The sequence below is a fragment of the Phyllobates terribilis genome, unplaced genomic scaffold, assembly GCF_046119375.1.
Source record: "Phyllobates terribilis strain yellow unplaced genomic scaffold, ASM4611937v1 Scaffold_4__5_contigs__length_816908805, whole genome shotgun sequence".
Lineage (NCBI taxonomy): Eukaryota > Metazoa > Chordata > Amphibia > Anura > Dendrobatidae > Phyllobates > Phyllobates terribilis.
Genome location: NW_027362764.1, coordinates 702,356,995 through 702,378,154, shown reverse-complemented (window position 1 = coordinate 702,378,154; position 21,160 = coordinate 702,356,995). Strand labels below are relative to the sequence as shown.

At 44.7% G+C, this 21,160-nt stretch overlaps 1 protein-coding gene across 4 annotated transcripts in view; it reads right to left on the bottom strand.

Moving 5' to 3' along the window:
- Window positions 1–21,160, bottom strand: part of VPS13B (vacuolar protein sorting 13 homolog B) — a 1,155,013-nt gene that overhangs the window by 1,032,491 nt on the left and 101,362 nt on the right. For all 4 annotated transcript variants that reach the window (XM_073679617.1, XM_073679614.1, XM_073679615.1 and 1 more), the window contains exons 5-7: window positions 4,144–4,311; window positions 3,693–3,874; window positions 1,954–2,125 (exon numbers count right to left, since the gene is read on the bottom strand). In XM_073679617.1, the coding sequence (XP_073535718.1) occupies window positions 1,954–2,125; window positions 3,693–3,874; window positions 4,144–4,311 (522 nt within the window). The remainder of the gene's footprint in view (window positions 1–1,953; window positions 2,126–3,692; window positions 3,875–4,143; window positions 4,312–21,160) is intronic.

Genomic DNA, 21,160 nt, shown 5'->3' with positions numbered 1-21,160 from the left:
GTGTACTATTGAGTTATGAAATAAAAAATAAATAAAATGATGGTTACTGTGATTAGTGAAAAAGTAGATAAACAGTGATAACCAACACTGCCACAGTCTCCAATTATGGATAAGCATCAGACCTACAATAACATAAAAGTCTTAGTTAACCAACTTTAGGGTTTGAATATATTTAGTGGAAGACTAATACAAAGGGTTAATGCTGTAAAGTCCCCAGCCAACCTATTGTCCCGCTATGAATTACAATTTCCCTGGAAAAGGTGTTTCCTATCCCAGCACATGGCGCATGACATAATCTCGGCATCATTTAATTCCAGGACCATGTCAGTAATCAATTAACTCCGGTAATTGGGATTGTCATGTGGGGCAGTTGTTGTATCTGTAAACTGTTAAAAACAGATGTATTGGGCCCATCCCTCATCTTGAACCCTGATTTTGCTAGAACTGAATTTCTGATCAAAGTTAAGCTGTGCCTGCAATCACTTAAAGTAGAACTGGGTGAAAAGCATGAGCTCCCAGTAGACAATAATTACAACTGTCCACATTAGATTACATTATTTTGGGTAGCATCTTTAATCATTGTCCCAATTCACTAAATGATGCTACCAGAGATCAGCACATTGAAAGACTGCTTAACAAAATGCAGAGTTTTACCTAAATTGATATAATGGAGACATGCTGGGAAGACTGTTCTTATACCATAGTAATATACAACCATTGCCTGTAATGATAAACTAATTTACTGATGCTTGCTACAGATGTAGCGTTTCTTAACATCACAAAGATGCTGCGATGCAGAAAAGTGGAACTCAATACTTGACTATACAAATTCAATGGCTTTTGTTATGTTAAAAGGGTTGACCATAACTTTACAAGTCCTTTGCATGATGTGAACTAACTCCCATAGATAACCATTTCACTAAACACTTCGCTCTGTCCATTCCTGCAATAACCTGAGCTGCTCTTCTGGTCAAATGATCTCTGGCTGAGAATCTAATGCTTCCTGTGATGTAATGTCAGATTCTCCCTCACTTCCTGGCTCTGAAAACTAGTTGGTGGGTAGGCGGTACTAGCTGTGTGGGTGGGACTAGTCGTGCGGGTGAGCGGTGCTCTATTCAGCAGAGCTCTCTCAGTTTCTATGAATGCTTCTGCTGCAAACCCAGCTCTAACTTGCAACAGTACGTATACAGCAAGGTGTATATACATGTACACACACTGCTCTATACAGCGTGCAATGTATATGCATCCTGATTTCTCCCTGTCCATTCAAATCATCCATGTCAGTGAGGGGGAGAAGGGAATAATCTTTGTCAGGACTTTTGTGCATTGCTTTTATTCCTTATAGTGTCCTATACAGGACATCGTGCTGATGCTATACGTACATGAGAAGTTGGAGGCGGAGTTAGGGGTCTGTGCTCATTGCTGGCTTGCAGCTCAACACAAGGTAGCATGGGAAATGTAGTCATAAGGGAGCAGAGGATTCTGAAGAGGAAGTGATCACTGCATCATTATCTGGTGGATAGGTGATGATATGTTTACAATGAACAACTCATTTGACTTTCTGCATTGTGATATCTTTCTTACATGTCAGTTTAAAGGGAACCTGTTACCAGAAAAAAATACTATTGACCTGCAGATATAGGGTTAATCTGCAGGCTAATAACGTTATTATGCTGCCCAGCGCCTGCACGTAGCTAATCACTGAAGGGAGAAAATGAACTTTATTGTCCCCAGCAGCATTTCAGTTTTAGTCACAGCTCTGCATTAAGGCCGGCTGCCAGTCAGGGCCGGGGACACGGTTACAGACGCCGCTCTGTATACTTGGAGACATGACTTAACCCACAACAGCAGCACTGTTGTGGGTTAAGTCACCACAACAATTGTTCGATATTGAAAACAAAGTTGTGTTACAATTGCACACTTAGCTCAATCTTTAACAAGTGCAGCACTTACCAGGTATGTGAACTACCGTGTCCTTCGTGTGTCCAGGAGGATCCTCAGTTTCTTCTTTCGAGTTTCCTATTTCACCGTAATAGAGAGCGATCCCCAGCTGCAATATGCGGATAAACATCGGAAGCTGCTGATCGGTGAGGGACAGTTTCAGACTGTCAACCATCGTATGAATCTGAATAAAAGAACATATACTCAGAAACAAGCCATCTATGACACGTCCTCTATGACCGATATAAAAAACTTTTGGCATATTGTATAAAGCAATCTGCTCAGTGGAAAATAAGAGGATTTTGACGGGAAAACATGTCAACTTACAATTCCTTTCGTTGGTCACTGAAAATCCTTCTAATTTATAGACGCCAATTCAATCATGGCACACAGGATCCACAATTAAAGTCCCATAACATCAGATAAAATGTAACTGAATCCACCGACTTTTGCCAGATTAGCAGAACAGTTGATGTCTCTGGGACCCTCCTGACTCTCCCCCAACAATTAATGTCAGGGAACTAAAGGACTGGACTGTTGTCATTTCAATACCAAATAATTTTTTTCAGGTGAGATAAGTCACTGCCAGAAGAATCTGGCAGAGGTTTTCTCCTTTCTGGTCATTTAAAATACATGAACACTTGGCTGAGAGCTCATGGTATGGTGGAATTGGGGGAGATAAGTCTGCCGATCTCACAAATAGCATTGGTACCGATGATATTCTATGGGGTTGTCCACTTTTTCCCTCGGACCCAATGGTTCTAAGAAAAAATCAGAGCTGTGTCCAATTTGATCCAAGCGTTGGATCAAAATTGGCAGTGCTAGTCTATGGGTCTGTGAAAAACATTGGATCAATGTAAAAACTCTTGACCAAACCCGTGACCAAACCCGTGACCAAACCCTTGACCAAACCCTTGACCAAACCCTTGACCAAACCCTTGTAGAACTGTGTAAGTCATCCTTAACTTACCATTTTAGCAATAAACCTTTAAGACTATATTTACACATAGCACATTTATAGCAGAAAGTTTTCTCCGAATTTCAATTGGATTTGTATTACTCCAAGCCATACGGAGGAGGATTTACCCACACTGACTGAAAAGTAGATCTTTAAAAACAAAGATCACAGAACTTTTTCTTTTTTTTTTACATTTGAAAATAACTAAATATTTGGAAATTGAGAGTAAAAATTACTGACACCAAAAGGCAAGATATCACATTATGATTGCTGTGAATTACATATACAGACATAGATGTAAAATTCATTGCCGTCAAAACTGTAGAAATGGAACAGATAATGCACTCACCAACAGTGCTGCTTGATCATAGTCCTGTTTATTCGGGATTACACATGCAGAGTGGTGGTGCAGGGTTGAGAGGACAACGGCCGTTCCGCACTGGTCCTGCACTTCAACAGGTCCACTTCGCACCCCAGAACCTGCACCACCACTCTGCATGTGTAATCCCGAATAAACAGGACTATGATCAAGCAACACTGTTGGTGAGTGCATTATCTGTTCCATTTCTACAGCTTTGACGGCTCAGGTTTTACTATATATGGAATTTGCACCATCTGGCTCGCATGCACACGGCTAGTGCCCTGTCTACGTGGTTTTCAGGCTAACACTCTTTCATATGTAGAGTGCAGCGACTAGTGCTCGACATTTGAATGCTGCACATCGTGGCTGGTGCCTCACTATTTCTCTTTATATGCTGTAAAATTCAGTGCACACATACTGGGAGGCGATTACCTTGATGACCGCAGGCATTTTGGAGTTAAGGCTGTCATAGGTAAAGTGCAGGCGGGTTCGGAATGAACACTTGTACAGAAGCGGATCCTGATAAAACTCGATTTTCCCGCTGGCGTTTCTCTTGTCAAGACAAACGGTGCAGTCCGAAAAATTAATAACTTTCCTAAGGACGAGTTCAGTGGCTGCAAAGGAAAACATTAAATGCTAAGCAACAGACTTTCAGGACCGAAAATCTTTTAATGCGACTTTGCTAACATCATAGGTAGAAAATGCAAAAAAAAAAATTGTAAATGTGAATATACTCAAAATAAAAATTAGTCACTGATCTAATTAAATACATCTCTAACTTAAAAAATAAATGAATGTTTTTCATCAGGACATGTTAGACTCTAAAAGAAAAGGCTAACTTTTCTACTGAGTCAAGTCACTAAGTTTTTGAGTTGCGGCTCACCAGAGATGTCCATAAACGCTCGGTCCCAGAACTCATCCACTGTGTAACACTCCGCACAAGTGATGTTGACCGACAGGACGATATCATCCTCCACGTACTTCAAGATCAGGTTGTTCACCACAATATTCACGTTGTTCACAACACGGCGGATTAAACTCTGGACATAACCTGCAAAAGACAGGACAGGCGATGTAGATACCGGTAATCTCTTACAAAGTTGCATAATGAAGAGGGTAAAAAAAAAAATGCGGGGGAAAAAAAGTAGGACAGATAAAATACATATTTTATTGAAGTTTTTAATGTGGAAAAAACACAGTGAGAAGTTAAAAGATCCTGATATGGTAAAACATTGACGCGTTTCAGGCGAGCACACAATCTTAATCATGATGGTTTTAATTGTGCATTTAACATAATAAATGATTAAAAAGTGTAAATTATATATATTATAGATTCATAAGATGATATGTATATTCTGTTCTAGTTACAAGATCAATTTAATTTTATTCTCAATTTGTTCTGCAAAGGGAACCTGAATACACAAGTTTCAATAATTACTAATTTTTCCTCTAAGAAGTCTTCCAGCGGAAAATAAAAAAAATAAGAACAATGCGGAGAAGTATTTTTTATACTAACCATTTTAACTACATTTCTTTTTCTAAACTCTACATTAGAAATATATTATTATAGATTATAAACATATATAAAAGAGACACAATTTAGGATATTTTCACATTAGTGATTTTGGTCGTGTACAGTGTGACTGCTATTCCGGATCAGTTGGTCAGGTTTATATCGATATTCTAGGGGATTTTTTTTGTTTTCAGTATAAGAAAGGACCGAGTACCAGAAATACTGCAACCACTGATGGAACCAAACTCACTAATGCGAATAGAGTGAAAACAGAACCAAACCAAAAAAAAAAACACGAACAATTCTAATTCTTTGTTAATTATTAATTTTTTAAGGCTGAAGGCCAAATAATAGTCAAAAAAGTTTGTCAAGATACTGAAAAAGGAATAAACCGTATTGGTATTGGGGCTATATAATTAATTCATGAGAATACGGGCCTGCAGTTACCCTATACAGTGGGTACAGAAAGTATTCAGACCCCTTTAAATTTTTCACTCTATTTCATTGCAGCCATTTGGTAAATTCTAAAAAAAATCATTTTTTTTTCTCATTAAAGTACACTCTGCACCCCATCTTGACTGAAAAAAAACAAATGGAGAAATTTTTGCAAATTTATTAAAAAAGAAAAACTGAAATATCACATGGTCATAAATACTCAGACCCTAAGCTCAGACACTCATTTAAGTCACATGCTGTCCATTTCCTTGTGATCCTCTTTGAGATGGTTCTACTCCTTCTTTGGAGTCCAGCTGTGTTTAATTAAACTGATAGGACTTGATTTGGAAAGACACATACCTGTCTATATAAGACCTCACAGCTCACAGTGCATGTCAGACCAAATGAGAATTATGAGCTCAAAGGAACTGCCCAAGGAGCTCAGAGACAGAATAGTGGCAAGGCCCAGATCTGGCCAAGGTTATAAAAGAATTTCTGCAGTACTCAAGGTTCCTAAGAGCATAGTAGCCTCCATAATCCTTAAATGGAAGAAGTTTGGGACCACGAGAAGCCTTCCTAGACCTGGCCGTCTAGCCAAACTGAGCAATCGTGGGAGAAGAGCCTCGGTGAGAGGTAAAGAAGAACTCCAAGATCACTGTGGCTGAGCTCCAGAGATGCAGCAGGGAGATGGGAGAAAGTTCCACAAAGTCAACTATCACTGCAGCCCTCCACCAGTCGAGCCTTTATGGCAGAGTGGCCCGACGGAAGCCTCTCCTCAGTGCAAGACATATGAAAGCCCGCATAGAGTTTGCTCAAAAACACATGGACTCCCAGACTATGAGAAATAAGATTCTCTGGTCTGATGAGACTAAGATAGAACTTTTTGGTGATAATTCTAAGCGGTATGTGTGGAAAAAATCAGGCACTGCTCATCACCTGCCCAATACAATCCCAACAGTGAAACATGGTGGAGGCAGTATCATGCTATGGGGGTGTTTTTCAGTTGCAGGGACATGATAACTGGTTGAAATTGAAGGCAACATGAATGTGGCCAAGTACAGAGATATCCTGGATGAAAACCTCTTCCAGAGTGCTTTGGACCTCAGACTTGGCTGAAGGTTCACCTTCCAACAAGACAATGACCCTAACCACACAGCTAAAACAACAAAGGAGTGGTGTTAGAACAACTCTGTGACCATTCTTGACTGACCCAGCAAGAGCCCTGACCTAAACCCAATTGAGCATCTCTGGAGAGACCTAAAAAAATGGCTGTCCACCAACGTTCACCATCCAACCTGACGGAACTGGAGAGGATCCGCAAGGAAGAATGGCAGAGGATCCCCAAATCCAGGTGTGAAAAACTTGTTGCATCATTCCCAAGAAGACTCATGGCTGTACTAGCTCAAAAGGGGCTTCTCAATACCGAGCAAAGGGTCTGAATACTTCTGACCATGTGATATTTCAGTTTTTCTTTTTTAATAAATTTCTACATTTGTTTTTTTTTCAGTTAAGATGGGGTGCAGAGTGTACTTTAATGAGAAAAAAAATGAACTTTTTAGAATTTACCAAATGGCTGCAATGAAACAAAGAGTGAAAGAGTGAAAAATTTAAAGGGGTCTGAATACTTTCTGTACCCACTGTATTTCTTCGCTACCTGTCCATGGAGGTTGGCACCATAAAATTAGTGACAATGGTGCCCCTGCTCCTTGAAGGCTGTACCCTGAACTGTGCCTATACATGAAATTATTTAATAGTCTATTATAAAAAAAAAGGGACAATCCTCAAGAATTAGACATAAAAATTAGACATAAAAAGTCAATTAGAACATATAAAAGTTAACCTAGTTACTCAAAATATTAGCAATTCTCAGTAAAGTTACATAATGCTAGAAGTGTCAGTACAAAGAAATCAATGTGGCACTACATAAAGTATGAGGAATGTATAAAAAATAATATTCAAGTTAATATTCATCATCAAATGAAACCTATAAGGCAAAAAGGTTCAGATTAAAGTAGCCAAAATATTATATGTATACCATTGAGGTGATAGGTATCTGATACAATGGACACACATCCATCAAAATTAATAGACCTTCCTGACGCGTTTCCCCTCCATGAGATTCATCAGGGGAGCAGGTGGACAGACCCATTATTGGGGTACAGTTGATGGAAATGGTCAAAAAGTAAGGAATGAAGTGGATGCCATAATGTGCTAAAAATAACCAGGACGGCGCTCAAAGTCTAACCCCAAAGCAGAAAATAACAAGAACGGAAAACAGCAGATCCAGCATACGTGTGGTCATTCAATGGTGGGCCGCACGTTCCACCTTGGAACGTACGGCCATCTTGTCTATGTCACTTCCGCTGGCACACATAAAAAGGGAGATATGTATAGTGGAGCGCGTTCCAAGCTGTAACACACTGCCATAACACTAACGCAAAATCAGTCAGTGCAAGTAATTAAACAAGCCCAACGGCAGAATGATGTGCTAATCAGGAGGTGGGCTCAGCGCGTTTCCAAGGTGGAACATCCTGCCATTTGGGATAACAATACAGTGCACAAATGACAACCATGGACCAAATAATTCCCACCGGAAAAATTACAATCCCAATATAGGAAGTAGTCGCCATTGATAAAAGATCTATAAATGCAAAAAGTACATATATAGATAGAAATTAGATATAGTGGAAATGACATGAATACAAAATCTCAGTTATAACTGTCAAGAGTAGAAACTCCTACTAAATGTATAAGCCCAAAGTGAGCACAGATTTATAGTTATACCTAAAGGGGTATTCCAATCTCAACATGTAATAATAATATTATATTATTATTATTATTATTATTATTATTAATAATAATAATAATAATAATAATAGAAAATACCCCCAATTAGATATGTACTGAAGTTCTTATAATTCACTATGTAGCTCACCCCATGTGCAGGGCATTGCAGTAGTTTAAATATCCATGGTTATAACCACTATCAGCTAACTAACTGTCACTATATGAGTGGTCCTAACCATGGATACCTAAGCTACTGCAATGCCCTGCACATGGGGAAAGCAACCAAACAAATCAGAAGAACTAAACTACATTTCTAATTGGAGGCATTTGCCAATATTATTATTACACCTACTACACATTGGGATAGGACCGTGGAGATGGTAATACCCCTTTAAAAAATGTTTTCTGTAACTACAATATTAAATGCCTAATGTTAAGCTGTATTCTGGCTCAACGTCCGCATCAGGACGTGAGTGGGGCAGACGATGTAACATCTACTGATTAGTGTTGAGCGATACCTTCCGATATCAGGAAATATCGTATCGGATTGGATCGGACCGATACTCAAAAAGTATCGGATATCGCCGATTCCGATACCGGAAACCAATGCAAGTCAATGGGACACTAATATCGGAATGAAAATAAACCCTTTCTTTCCTTGTAGGTTAATTCTACATGAAGGAAAACAACTAAGAATAATGTAGAATGTATTATGCGAAAAGCCGGCAATTCATCAGCGCATACACCGGTACCCGACAATTTACAACAGAAAGAATAGAGCTTCACACATAGATTAGATAGATAGAAACATGCCAGTCACATATATATGAAGTACAGTGACAGTGTTGATTACTGTACTTGTCATTTAGTGTAAAGGATTTATTTAAAAAAATAATAGTGTTTTCATGCACCGTCTCTTTAAAAAAGCCGGCCGGCAATTCAGCATCTGTACCCGACAATTTATGACAGAATAGAGCTTCACACATAGATTAGATAGATAGAAACATGCCAGTCACATATATATGAAGTACAGTGACAGTGTTGATTACTGTACTTGTCATTTAGTGTAAAGGATTTATTTAAAAAAATAATAGTGTTTTCATGCACCGTCTCTTTAAGAAAGCCGGCCGGCAATTCAGCAGCGGTACCCGACAATTTAGAATAGAAAGAATAGAGGATCACACATAGATTAGATAGATAGAAACATGTCAGTCACATATATAAGAAGTACAGTGACAGTGTTGATTACTGTACGTGTCATTTAGTGTTAAAATAAAGGATTTATTTAAAAAAAAATTGGGGTGGGGTTCCCCTTAATTTTAGGCTCTAGCGGAGGTTAAGCAGACGGCTGGGGCAGATGTTTGAAGCCTGGGAAGGGGGTAATACCCACGGAGCTTCCCAGACTACTAATATCAGCCCCCAGCTGAATACCTAGCCTTTACCAACTATTAAAATGGGGGACCCCCCCAAAAAAATGACCATGAATATTGGCCCCCTCCCAGGCTAGAAACACCAGCCGTCAGCCACCCCAGAAATGGCGCATCCATAGGATGCGCCAACTCTGGCACTTAGCCTCGCTCTTCCACGCTGCCCTGGTGCGGTGGCAGGGGGTAATAGGGTTGGGGTTCATGTCAGCTTATAATGCCAGCTGACATCAAGCCCAGGTTAGTAATGGAGAGGCGTCTATAAGACACCCCCATTACTAACCCCATAGTGAAAGTTAAAAAAAAAAAAACACAAACACCCAGAATAAAGTCCTTTAATTGAAATAAACACACAATTCTTTATTGTTCTAAATTAAACCATACTTACCGTCACGCCCATTCCAGCTGAAGCCAACGATCTCCTGCAATAAAAGAAAAAGAATAAAGCAACCTCATCCTTACCTTTCCATGGTTCCCAGGACAGCTCCAGCTCTGCTACATCGAGATGACAGGCTGGACCGCAGCAGAACGCTGCCATCCAGCCTGTCATCCCGCGGACACTGAGAAGCACAGGCATGCTTGCGCTCTGCAGTGTCTGGCTGTGACGGCATAAAGATGAGACGAGTTCATGTCCAATGAACTCGGCTCACCTCATGCACGTCACTGACAGCGTGGGAGAATTCTCACGCTTAAGCGCTGAGTGCAGGAGAATTTTCCCACGCTGTCAGTGACGTGCATGAGGTGAGCCGAGTTCATTGGACATGACCTCACCTCATGCACGTCACTGACAGCGTGGGAAAATTCTCCTGCACTCAGCGTGAGAATTTCCCCACGCTGTCAGTGACGTGCATGAGGTGAGCTCATGTCCAATGAACTCAGCTCACTTCATGTACGTCACTGACAGCGTGGGAGAATTCTCACGCTGAAGAGCTGAGTGCAGGAGAATTTTCCCACGCTGTCAGTGACGTGCATGAGGTGAGCTGAGTTCATTGGACATGACCTCGGCTCATCTTTATGCCGTCACAGAGAGACACTGAGGAGCGCAAGCAAGCCTGCTCTTCTCAGTGTCTGCGGGATGACAGGCTGGATGGCAGCGTTCTGCTGCGGTCCAGCCTGTCATCTCAATGTAGCAGAGCTGAAGCTGTCCTGGGAACCATGGAAAGGTAAGGATGAGGTTGCTTTATTATTTTTCTTTTATTGCAGGAGATCGTTGGCTTCAGCTGGAATGGGCGTGATGGTAAGTATAGTTTAATTTAGAACAATAAAGAATTGTGTCTTTATTTCAATTAAAGGACTTTATTCTGGGTGTTTGTGTTTTTTTTAAATACTTTACTAGAAATTCATGGTGGTCATGTCTAATATTGGCGTGACCCCATGAATTTCGGGCTTAGGGCCAGCTGATAATGCCAAGCTGGCCTTAACCCCTTTATTACCCAGTGAGCCACCGCACCAGGGCCCTGGATGAGTTGGGTACAGCGCCAGAAGATGGCGCTTCTATGAACGCGCCATTTTCCGGGGCGGCTGTGGACTGCAATTTGCAGCGGGTGGGGCCCAGAAAGCTTGGGCCTCCCTGCGCTGCAGATTCCAGCCCCCAGCTGCCTAGTTGTACCTGGCTGGACACAAAAATAGGGCGAAGCCCCACGTATTTTTTTTTTTAAATTATTTCATGAAATTCATGAAATAATTAAGAAAAAAAGGGCTTCCCTATATTGTTGTGTCCGGCCAGGTACAAATAGGCAGCTGGTGGTTGGGGGCAGCCCGTTCCTGCCTGCTGTATCTGGCTGGACACAAATATAGGACGAAGCCCCACATCAATTTTTTTTGTACCTGGCCGGACACAACAATATAGGGAAGCCCTTTTTTTTTTTTTATTATTTCATGAATTTCATGAAATAATTTAAAAAAAAAAATACGTGGGGCTTCTCCCTATTTGTGTGTCCAGCCAGGTACAACTAGGCAGCTGGGGGCTGGAATCCGCAGCGCAGGGAGGCCCAAGCTTTCTGGGCCCCCCCCCGCTGCAAATTGCAGTCCGCAGCCGCCCCGGAAAATGGCGCGTTCATAGAAGCTGGATGCTGTACCTGGCTGGCATACAAAAATATAGCAAAGCCCACGTCAAAATTTTTGGGAAAAATTAATTAAAAAATAAATAATAATTTAGGGACTGCATCTTTATTAACTCCTCAAATGTCATTTAGTGTTAAAATAAAGGATTTATTTAAAAAAAAAATTGGCGTGGGATCCCCCATAATTTTAGTCTCTAGCGGAGGTTAAGCAGACGGCTGGGGAAGATGTTTGAAGCCTGGGAAGGGGGTAATACCCACGGATCTTCCCAGACTACTAATATCAGCCCCCAGCTGAATACCTAGCCTTTACTAGCTATTAAAATGGGGGACCCCCCAAAAAAATGACGTGGGGTCCCCCCTAATTTAATAGCTAGCAAAGGCTAGGCAGACAGCTGGGGGCTGATATTAATAGCCCAGGAAGGGTGGCATGAATATTGGCCCCCTCGCAGGCTAGAAACACCAGCCGTCAGCCGCCCCAGAAATGGCGCATCCATAGGATGCGCCAATTCTGGCACTAAGCCTCGCTCTTCCACGCTGCCCTGGTGCGGTGGCAGGGGGTAATTGGGCTGGGGTTCATGTCAGCGCCAGCTGCCATGAAGCCCAGGTTAGTAATGATGGGCGTCTATAAGACACCCCCATTACTAACCTACAAAGTGTTAAAAAGAAAAAACACACTACACCCAGAAAAAAATAATTTATTTGAAATAAAACACACCATTTTATTTAATTCTTAGTTTACTAAAAAAAAATAGTTACCTGTCCACGTTCCTGCGCTGATCTCCCATGCACAGCTGTCACATCTGGAGATGGTGACAGCTGTGCATGGCTGCTGTAAGCTCACGCTGCCGGGAACACGTCCGCTCCCGGCAGCGGGAGCCCCTGACTGAGGTCACCGGAGTGCATTCAGGCAGCGCAGCTCCGGAGACCTCCTTTACGGCACTGCTGTACCGTGGGAATTTCTCACGGTACAGCCGGGCCGTAAAGGAGTTGACCGGAGCAGCGCTGCCTGAACTCCGGTGAACCAGCTTATGCAGTGACGGGGCTGCTTTACGGCCCCGTCATTCTAGCGGTGGCAGCGGTTCAGAGCGGTCACATTCTATGTGGCTGCTCTGAACTGGAGATCTTCTTGGGACACTCGTGGACTACTACGGAGGGGTAAGGATAAGGTTGTGGTTTATTATTTTATATTTTATTACAGGAGATCGATGGCTTCGGGGAATTAGGTGTCTAGGTGAGTATAGGTGTAGTTTTTTATTTTTTACTTTATTTTAGGTGGCGATCGGCGGGGACAGGTAATGTATGAACTAATTTATTGTAGGTAACCACTGGCCACCAATGACATGTATTTAACATTTATTGGGGACACAGTAGGGCAATTTAAATAGCAGGATCAGGCTGATGGGAACTACTGCTCCCATCGAGCTGATCCTGCTGGCACGAGTGGACGGGGGACAGACATAGGCCAATGGGAGTAGTAGTGTCACATCGGCCTATGTCTGCCTGCACGCACACACCCGCACACATCGCACAGACACAGCGCACACACACCCGCACACATCGCACAGACACACCGCACACCCACACACACCCCCAGACATCGCACAGACACCGCGCACACACACCCGCAGACATCGCACACACCCGCACAGACACCCGCACACACCCCCAGACATCGCACAGACACCGCGCACACACACCCGCAGACATCGCACAGACACCACACACATCGCACAGACATCCCGCACACATCGCACAGACACCCACACACACCAATCATGACGGGTCTGGGAGGTGAGGCTGACCTGTGCGACCGTGGGAAAGTTCATGTGAGTTCATGCAATGCAGTCAAGCATGAACTCACATGAACCCTCTGAGGGCACCGCGGCGACTTCAAATGAACAGCTGATCGGCATCACCTGATACCTCAGAGGGTTCATTTGAAATAACCGGCGGGAAAGCGCAGCACAGAACGGGAAAGCCGGCGGTGAAGTCTTTTCACTGCCGGCTTCCCCGCCCAGGTCCTTCGCTCCCCGCTCCTTGGTGCTGCGCTCCCCGCCCGGTCCTAACTTACGATCGGGATGGGAGGTGGAGAGGGGAGCGGAGGATCGGGGTGGGAGGCTGCGGGGAAGCAGTATGGGGCTGTGTGATTGTTTAAAAGCCAGCGGCTTTTTACCGCCCGCCGGCTTTTAAACAATCAGGAAAATTCTCCCACGCCGGGATGGCATTCTGATGACAGGCTGGATCTCAGCTGAGTGCTGCCATCCAGCTTGTCATCCTTCAGAGACCCTGCAGAGCGCAGGCATTATGGGAACTTGCGATTCCGGTATTCGATATTGTAAAAGTATCGGAATTAAGTATCGGAATTCCGATACCGCGAATATCGGCCGATACCCGATATTTCAGTATCGGAATGCTCAACACTACTACTGATACATATAGGGACGTGAGCTTGATTGGCAAGTATCATTTGGACAGATGCACAATACCTGTTGATTTTGGCAAGTATCAGTAAATTTGACATGATCACCATCCCTGCTCACATCCTGATGCGGTGAGTGGAGCCGGAATACCCCTTTAAGAGAGAGACCATACTGATCTGAGAGTCTGACTTTTGATGCTCCCTGCTGATCAGCTGATTGAATTTGCTACAGCACTGCTTCCCCTTGTTGGTAACCTCCTTTTTAGAACTGGCTTTTTCTGCAGATTTTCCACTGCAAAAAATTAGCAGCCTATCAGTCCTGTGTGGATTCATATAGAATTTTTGATTGTGGATTCTTCTGGAGGAAAAATACATGTTAGATGAAAAAAAAATGAGGCTATGTTCACACTTTGCATTTTTGCAGCAGCCTGAACCTGCTCTCTTGACAGTAAAAATGCCTGTTTTTCAGAGTTTGCACTGTGTTTAGCTGCTTTTTTGGTGTGGATAATGTGTAATTTGATCGCAGTACACGTTTAAGAAAGTTAGGGTTTGTTTTTTTTTTTTATCAAAAAAGCTGAAAAAAATGCGTTTTTGCACTCATTACTATATATGGGTGAAAAAACACTGAAAGAATTGACATGCTGCAGATTTTAAAAAGTTTTCTGACAAAAGAGAAACAAGAGTATGAATGAGACTACTGAAATCTCATAGCATTGGCTGGCATTTTTAAAAAGCAGATGTTAATTTGCTTTTAAAAAGGCAACATGTGAACACAGCCTTAGAATATTTGTAGCAGTTTTTTCATGTGGATTTTGGAGCAGAATCCTAAAATACTGTAAATCTCTACATCCATTGAGTTGCAATTTTTTATGGAGATAAGAAAATAGATTCTTTAAAAAAATTATCATTATATTGTCCGAACTGCAAAAAAAAAAAAAAAATCATTCTTATCGCTACAACAACAACCAAAAAATCGTTTACCCATCATGCTGCGGGCGGATTATTGTTTTTGTTATAAGTCACCTAAGGTTTCTAACATTATTAAGTCATGATATAAAAATAGTCTCAGATTAACATGTGTTACAATGATCGGCGCTTACTTCACAGCCGCACATTAAACAACAGTTTACTCTATAAAGATTTACAAGCAAATATCTAGTGAATAAAAAAATAAATATAGACTTTAAATTATACTTTGCGTTTATCAAACATAACTTTTACTGCTGCACTAATAAAAGGCGACGGCTTTGTATCTAAAATGGGAAAATATGAGTCATATCTGAACCCAATTCACACAGTGTATTACAAGGCTGCAGCAGCTCCCGACCATAGCGGAGTGCGCGCCACTTACTAACCTTCCATTCTCAATGACTGTCGACTAGAGATGGGCGAACCCGAACTTACGAGTTCAGCATCCGTACAGGACGGTCTGGTGCTAAACGCTGAACACGGACTTTACACAGAAGTCCATGCCAATGTTCGGAGACCTGGAGAGACAGACACACAGAGAGAGAGACAGAGAGAGAGACCGAGAGAGAGAGAGACCGAAAGAGAGAGAGAGAGAGACCGAAAGAAAGAGAGAGAGAGAGAGAGAGAGAGACCGAAAGAAAGAGAGAGAGAGAGAGACCGAAAGAAAGAGAGAGAGAGAGAGACCGAAAGAGAGACACAGAGAGAGACCGAAACACAGAGAGACAGAGAGAGACCGAAAGAGAGACACAGAGAGAGACCGAAACACAGAGAGACACAGAGAGAGACCGAAACACAGAGAGACACAGAGAGAGACAGACACACAGAGAGACAGAGACAGACAGACACACAGAGAGACAGAGACAGACAGACACACAGAGAGACAGAGACAGACAGACACACAGAGAGACAGAGACAGACAGACACACAGAGAGACAGAGACAGACAGACACACAGAGAGACAGAGACAGACAGACACACAGAGAGACAGAGACAGACAGACACACAGAGAGACAGAGACAGACAGACACACAGAGAGACAGAGACAGACAGACACACAGAGAGACAGAGACAGACAGACACACAGAGAGACAGAGACAGACAGACACACAGAGAGACAGAGACAGACAGACACACAGAGAGACCGAGACAGACAGACACACAGAGAGACCGAGACAGACAGACACACAGAGAGACCGAGACAGACAGACACACAGAGAGACCGAGACAGACAGACACACAGAGAGACCGAGACAGACAGACACACAGAGAGACCGAGACAGACAGACACACAGAGAGACCGAGACAGACAGACACACAGAGAGACCGAGACAGACAGACACACAGAGAGACCCCGACAGACAGACACACAGAGAGACCCCGACAGACAGACACACAGAGAGACCCCGACAGACAGACACACAGAGAGACCCCGACAGACAGACACACAGAGAGACCCCGACAGACAGACACACAGAGAGACCCCGACAGACAGACACACAGAGAGACCCCGACAGACAGACACACAGAGAGACCCCGACAGACAGACACACAGAGAGACCCCGACAGACAGACACACAGAGAGACCCCGACAGACAGACACACAGAGAGACCCCGACAGACAGACACACAGAGAGACCCCGACAGACAGACACACAGAGAGACCCCGACAGACAGACACACAGAGAGACCCCGACAGACAGACACACAGAGAGACCCCGACAGACAGACACACAGAGAGACCCCGACAGACAGACACACAGAGAGACCCCGACAGACAGACACACAGAGAGACCCCGACAGACAGACACACAGAGAGACCCCGACAGACAGACACACAGAGAGACCCCGACAGACAGACACACAGAGAGACCCCGACAGACAGACAGACACACAGAGAGACCCCGACAGACAGACAGACACACAGAGAGACCCCGACAGACAGACAGACACACAGAGAGACCCCGACAGACAGACAGACACACAGAGAGACCCCGACAGACAGACACACAGAGAGACCCCGACAGACAGACACACAGAGAGACCCCGACAGACAGACACACAGAGAGACCCCGACAGACAGACACACAGAGAGACCCCGACAGACAGACACACAGAGAGACCCCGACAGACAGACACACAGAGAGACCCCGACAGACAGACACACAGAGAGACCCCGACAGACAGACACACAGAGAGACCCCGACAGACAGACACACAGAGAGACCCCGACAGACAGACACACAGAGAGACCCCGACAGACAGACACACAGAGAGACCCCGACAGACAGACACACAGAGAGACCCCGACAGACAGACACACAGAGAGACCCCGACAGACAGACACACAGAGAGACCCCGACAGACAGACACACAGAGAGACCCCGACAGACAGACACACAGAGACCCCGACAGACAGACACACAGAGACCCCGACAGACAGACACACAGAGACCCCGACAGACAGACACACAGAGACCCCGACAGACAGACACACAGAGACCCCGACAGACAGACACACAGAGACCCCGACAGACAGACACACAGAGACCCCGACAGACAGACACACAGAGACCCCGAAAGAGAGAGAGAGAGACCCCGAAAGAGAGAGACCCCGAAAGAGAGAGACACACACACACCAAAAGAGAGAGACACACACACACCAAAAGAGAGAGAGACAGACACACACACACCAAAAGAGAGAGAGACAGACACACACACACCAAAAGAGAGAGAGACAGACACACACACACACCAAAAGAGAGAGAGACAGACACACACACACACCAAAAGAGAGAGAGACAGACACACACACACACCAAAAGAGAGAGAGAGACAGACACACACACACCAAAAGAGAGAGAGAGACAGACACACACACACCAAAAGAGAGAGAGAGACAGACACACACACACCAAAAGAGAGAGAGAGACAGACACACACACACCAAAAGAGAGAGAGAGACAGACACACACACACCAAAAGAGAGAGAGAGACAGACACACACACACCAAAAGAGAGAGAGAGACAGACACACACACACCAAAAGAGAGAGAGAGACAGACACACACACACCAAAAGAGAGAGAGAGACAGACACACACACACCAAAAGAGAGAGAGACAGACACACACACACCAAAAGAGAGAGAGACAGACACACACACACCAAAAGAGAGAGAGAGACAGACACACACACACCAAAAGAGAGAGACAGACACACACACACCAAAAGAGAGAGACAGACACACACACACCAAAAGAGAGAGACAGACACACACACACCAAAAGAGAGAGACAGACACACACACACCAAAAGAGAGAGACAGACACACACACACCAAAAGAGAGAGACACACACACACACACCAAAAGAGAGAGAGACACACACACACACACCAAAAGAGAGAGAGAGAGACACACACACACCAAAAGAGAGAGAGAGACACACACACACACACCAAGAGAGAGAGAGACACACACACACACACACCAAAAGAGAGACACACACACACACACCAAAAGAGAGACACACACACACACACCAAAAGAGAGACAGACACACACACCCCAAAAGAGAGAGAGACAGACACACACACCAAAAGAGAGAGAGACACACACACACACCAAAAGAGAGAGAGAGACACACACACCAAAAGAGAGAGACACACACACACACACCAAAAGAGAGAGAGACACACACACACACCAAAAGAGAGAGACACACACACACCAAAAGAGAGAGACACACACACACCAAAAGAGAGAGACACACACACACACACACCAAAAGAGAGACACACACACACACCAAAAGAGAGAGAGAGACACACCAAAAGAGAGAGAGACACGCACACCAAAAGAGAGAGAGACGCACACCAAAAGAGAGAGAGAGAGACGCACACCAAAAGAGAGAGAGAGACCCCAAAAGAGAGAGACCCCGAAAGAGAGAGAGAGACCCCCCGAAAGAGAGAGAGAGACCCCCCGAAAGAGAGAGAGAGACCCCCCGAAAGAGAGAGAGAGACCCCCCGAAAGAGAGAGAGAGACCCCCCAAAAGAGAGAGAGACCCCCCGAAAGAGAGAGACCCCCCGAAAGAGAGAGACCCCCCGAAAGATAGAGACACACACACCCCCCGAAAGAGACACACACACACACACCGAAAGAGAGAGACACACACACACACACACACCGAAAGAGAGAGACACACACACACACCGAAAGAGAGAGACACACACACACACCGAAAGAGAGAGACACACACACACACCGAAAGAGAGAGACACACACACACACCGAAAGAGAGAGACACACACACACACCGAAAGAGAGAGACACACACACACACCAAAAGAGAGAGAGACAGACACACACACACCAAAAGAGAGAGAGACAGACACACACACCAAAAGAGAGAGAGACACACACACACACCAAAAGAGAGAGAGAGACACACACACCAAAAGAGAGAGACACACACACACACACCAAAAGAGAGAGAGACACACACACACACCAAAAGAGAGAGACACACACACACCAAAAGAGAGAGACACACACACACCAAAAGAGAGACACACACACACCAAAAGAGAGACACACACACACACACCAAAAGAGAGACACACACACACACCAAAAGAGAGAGAGAGACACACCAAAAGAGAGAGAGAGACACGCACACCAAAAGAGAGAGAGACACGCACACCAAAAGAGAGAGAGACGCACACCAAAAGAGAGAGAGAGAGACGCACACCAAAAGAGAGAGAGACCCCAAAAGAGAGAGACCCCGAAAGAGAGAGAGAGACCCCCCGAAAGAGAGAGAGAGACCCCCCGAAAGAGAGAGAGAGAGACCCCCCGAAAGAGAGAGAGAGACCCCCCGAAAGAGAGAGAGAGACCCCCCAAAAGAGAGAGAGAGACCCCCCGAAAGAGAGAGAGAGACCCCCCGAAAGAGAGAGACCCCCCGAAAGAGAGAGACCCCCCGAAAGAGAGAGACCCCCCGAAAGATAGAGACACACACACCCCCCGAAAGAGACACACACACACACACCGAAAGAGAGAGACACACACACACACACACACCGAAAGAGAGAGACACACACACACACACACCGAAAGAGAGAGACACACACACACACACACCGAAAGAGACACACACACACACACCGAAAGAGAGAGACACACACACACACCGAAAGAGACACACACACACACCGAAAGAGACACACACACACACCGAAAGAGAGAGACACACACACACACCGAAAGAGACACACACACACACCGAAAGAGAGAGACACACACACACACACCGAAAGAGAGAGACACACACACACACACACCGAAAGAGAGACACACACACACACACACCGAAAGAGAGAGACACACACACACACACCGAAAGAGAGAGACACACACACACACCGAAAGAGAGAGACACACACACACACCGAAAGAGAGAGACACACACACACACCGAAAGAGAGAGACACACACACACACCGAAAGAGAGAGACACACACACACACACCGAAAGAGAGAGACACACACACACACACCGAAAGAGAGAGAGACACACACACACACACCGAAAGAGAGAGACACACACACACACACACACCGAAAGAGAGAGACACACACACACCGAAAGAGAGAGACACACACACACACCGAAAGAGACACACACACACACCGAAAGAGACACACACACACACACCGAAAGAGAGAGACACACACACACACCGAAAGAGACACACACACACACCGAAAGAGACACACACACACACCGAAAGAGAGAGACACACACACACACACACCGAAAGAGAGAGACACACACACACACACACCGAAAGAGAGAGACACACACACACACACACCGAAAGAGAGAGACACACACACACACACACCGAAAGAGAGAGACACACACACACACACCGAAAGAGAGAGACACACACACACACACACCGAAAGAGAGAGACACACACACACACCGAAAGAGAGAGACACACACACACACCGAAAGAGAGAGACACACACACACACCGAAAGAGAGAGACACACACACACACCGAAAGAGAGAGACACACACACACACCGAAAGAGAGAGACACACACACACACACCGAAAGAGAGAGACACACACACACACACCGAAAGAGAGAGACACACACACACACACCGAAAGAGAGAGACACACACACACACACCGAAAGAGAGAGACACACACACACACACCGAAAGAGAGAGACACACACACACACCGAAAGAGAGAGACACACACACACACCGAAAGAGAGAG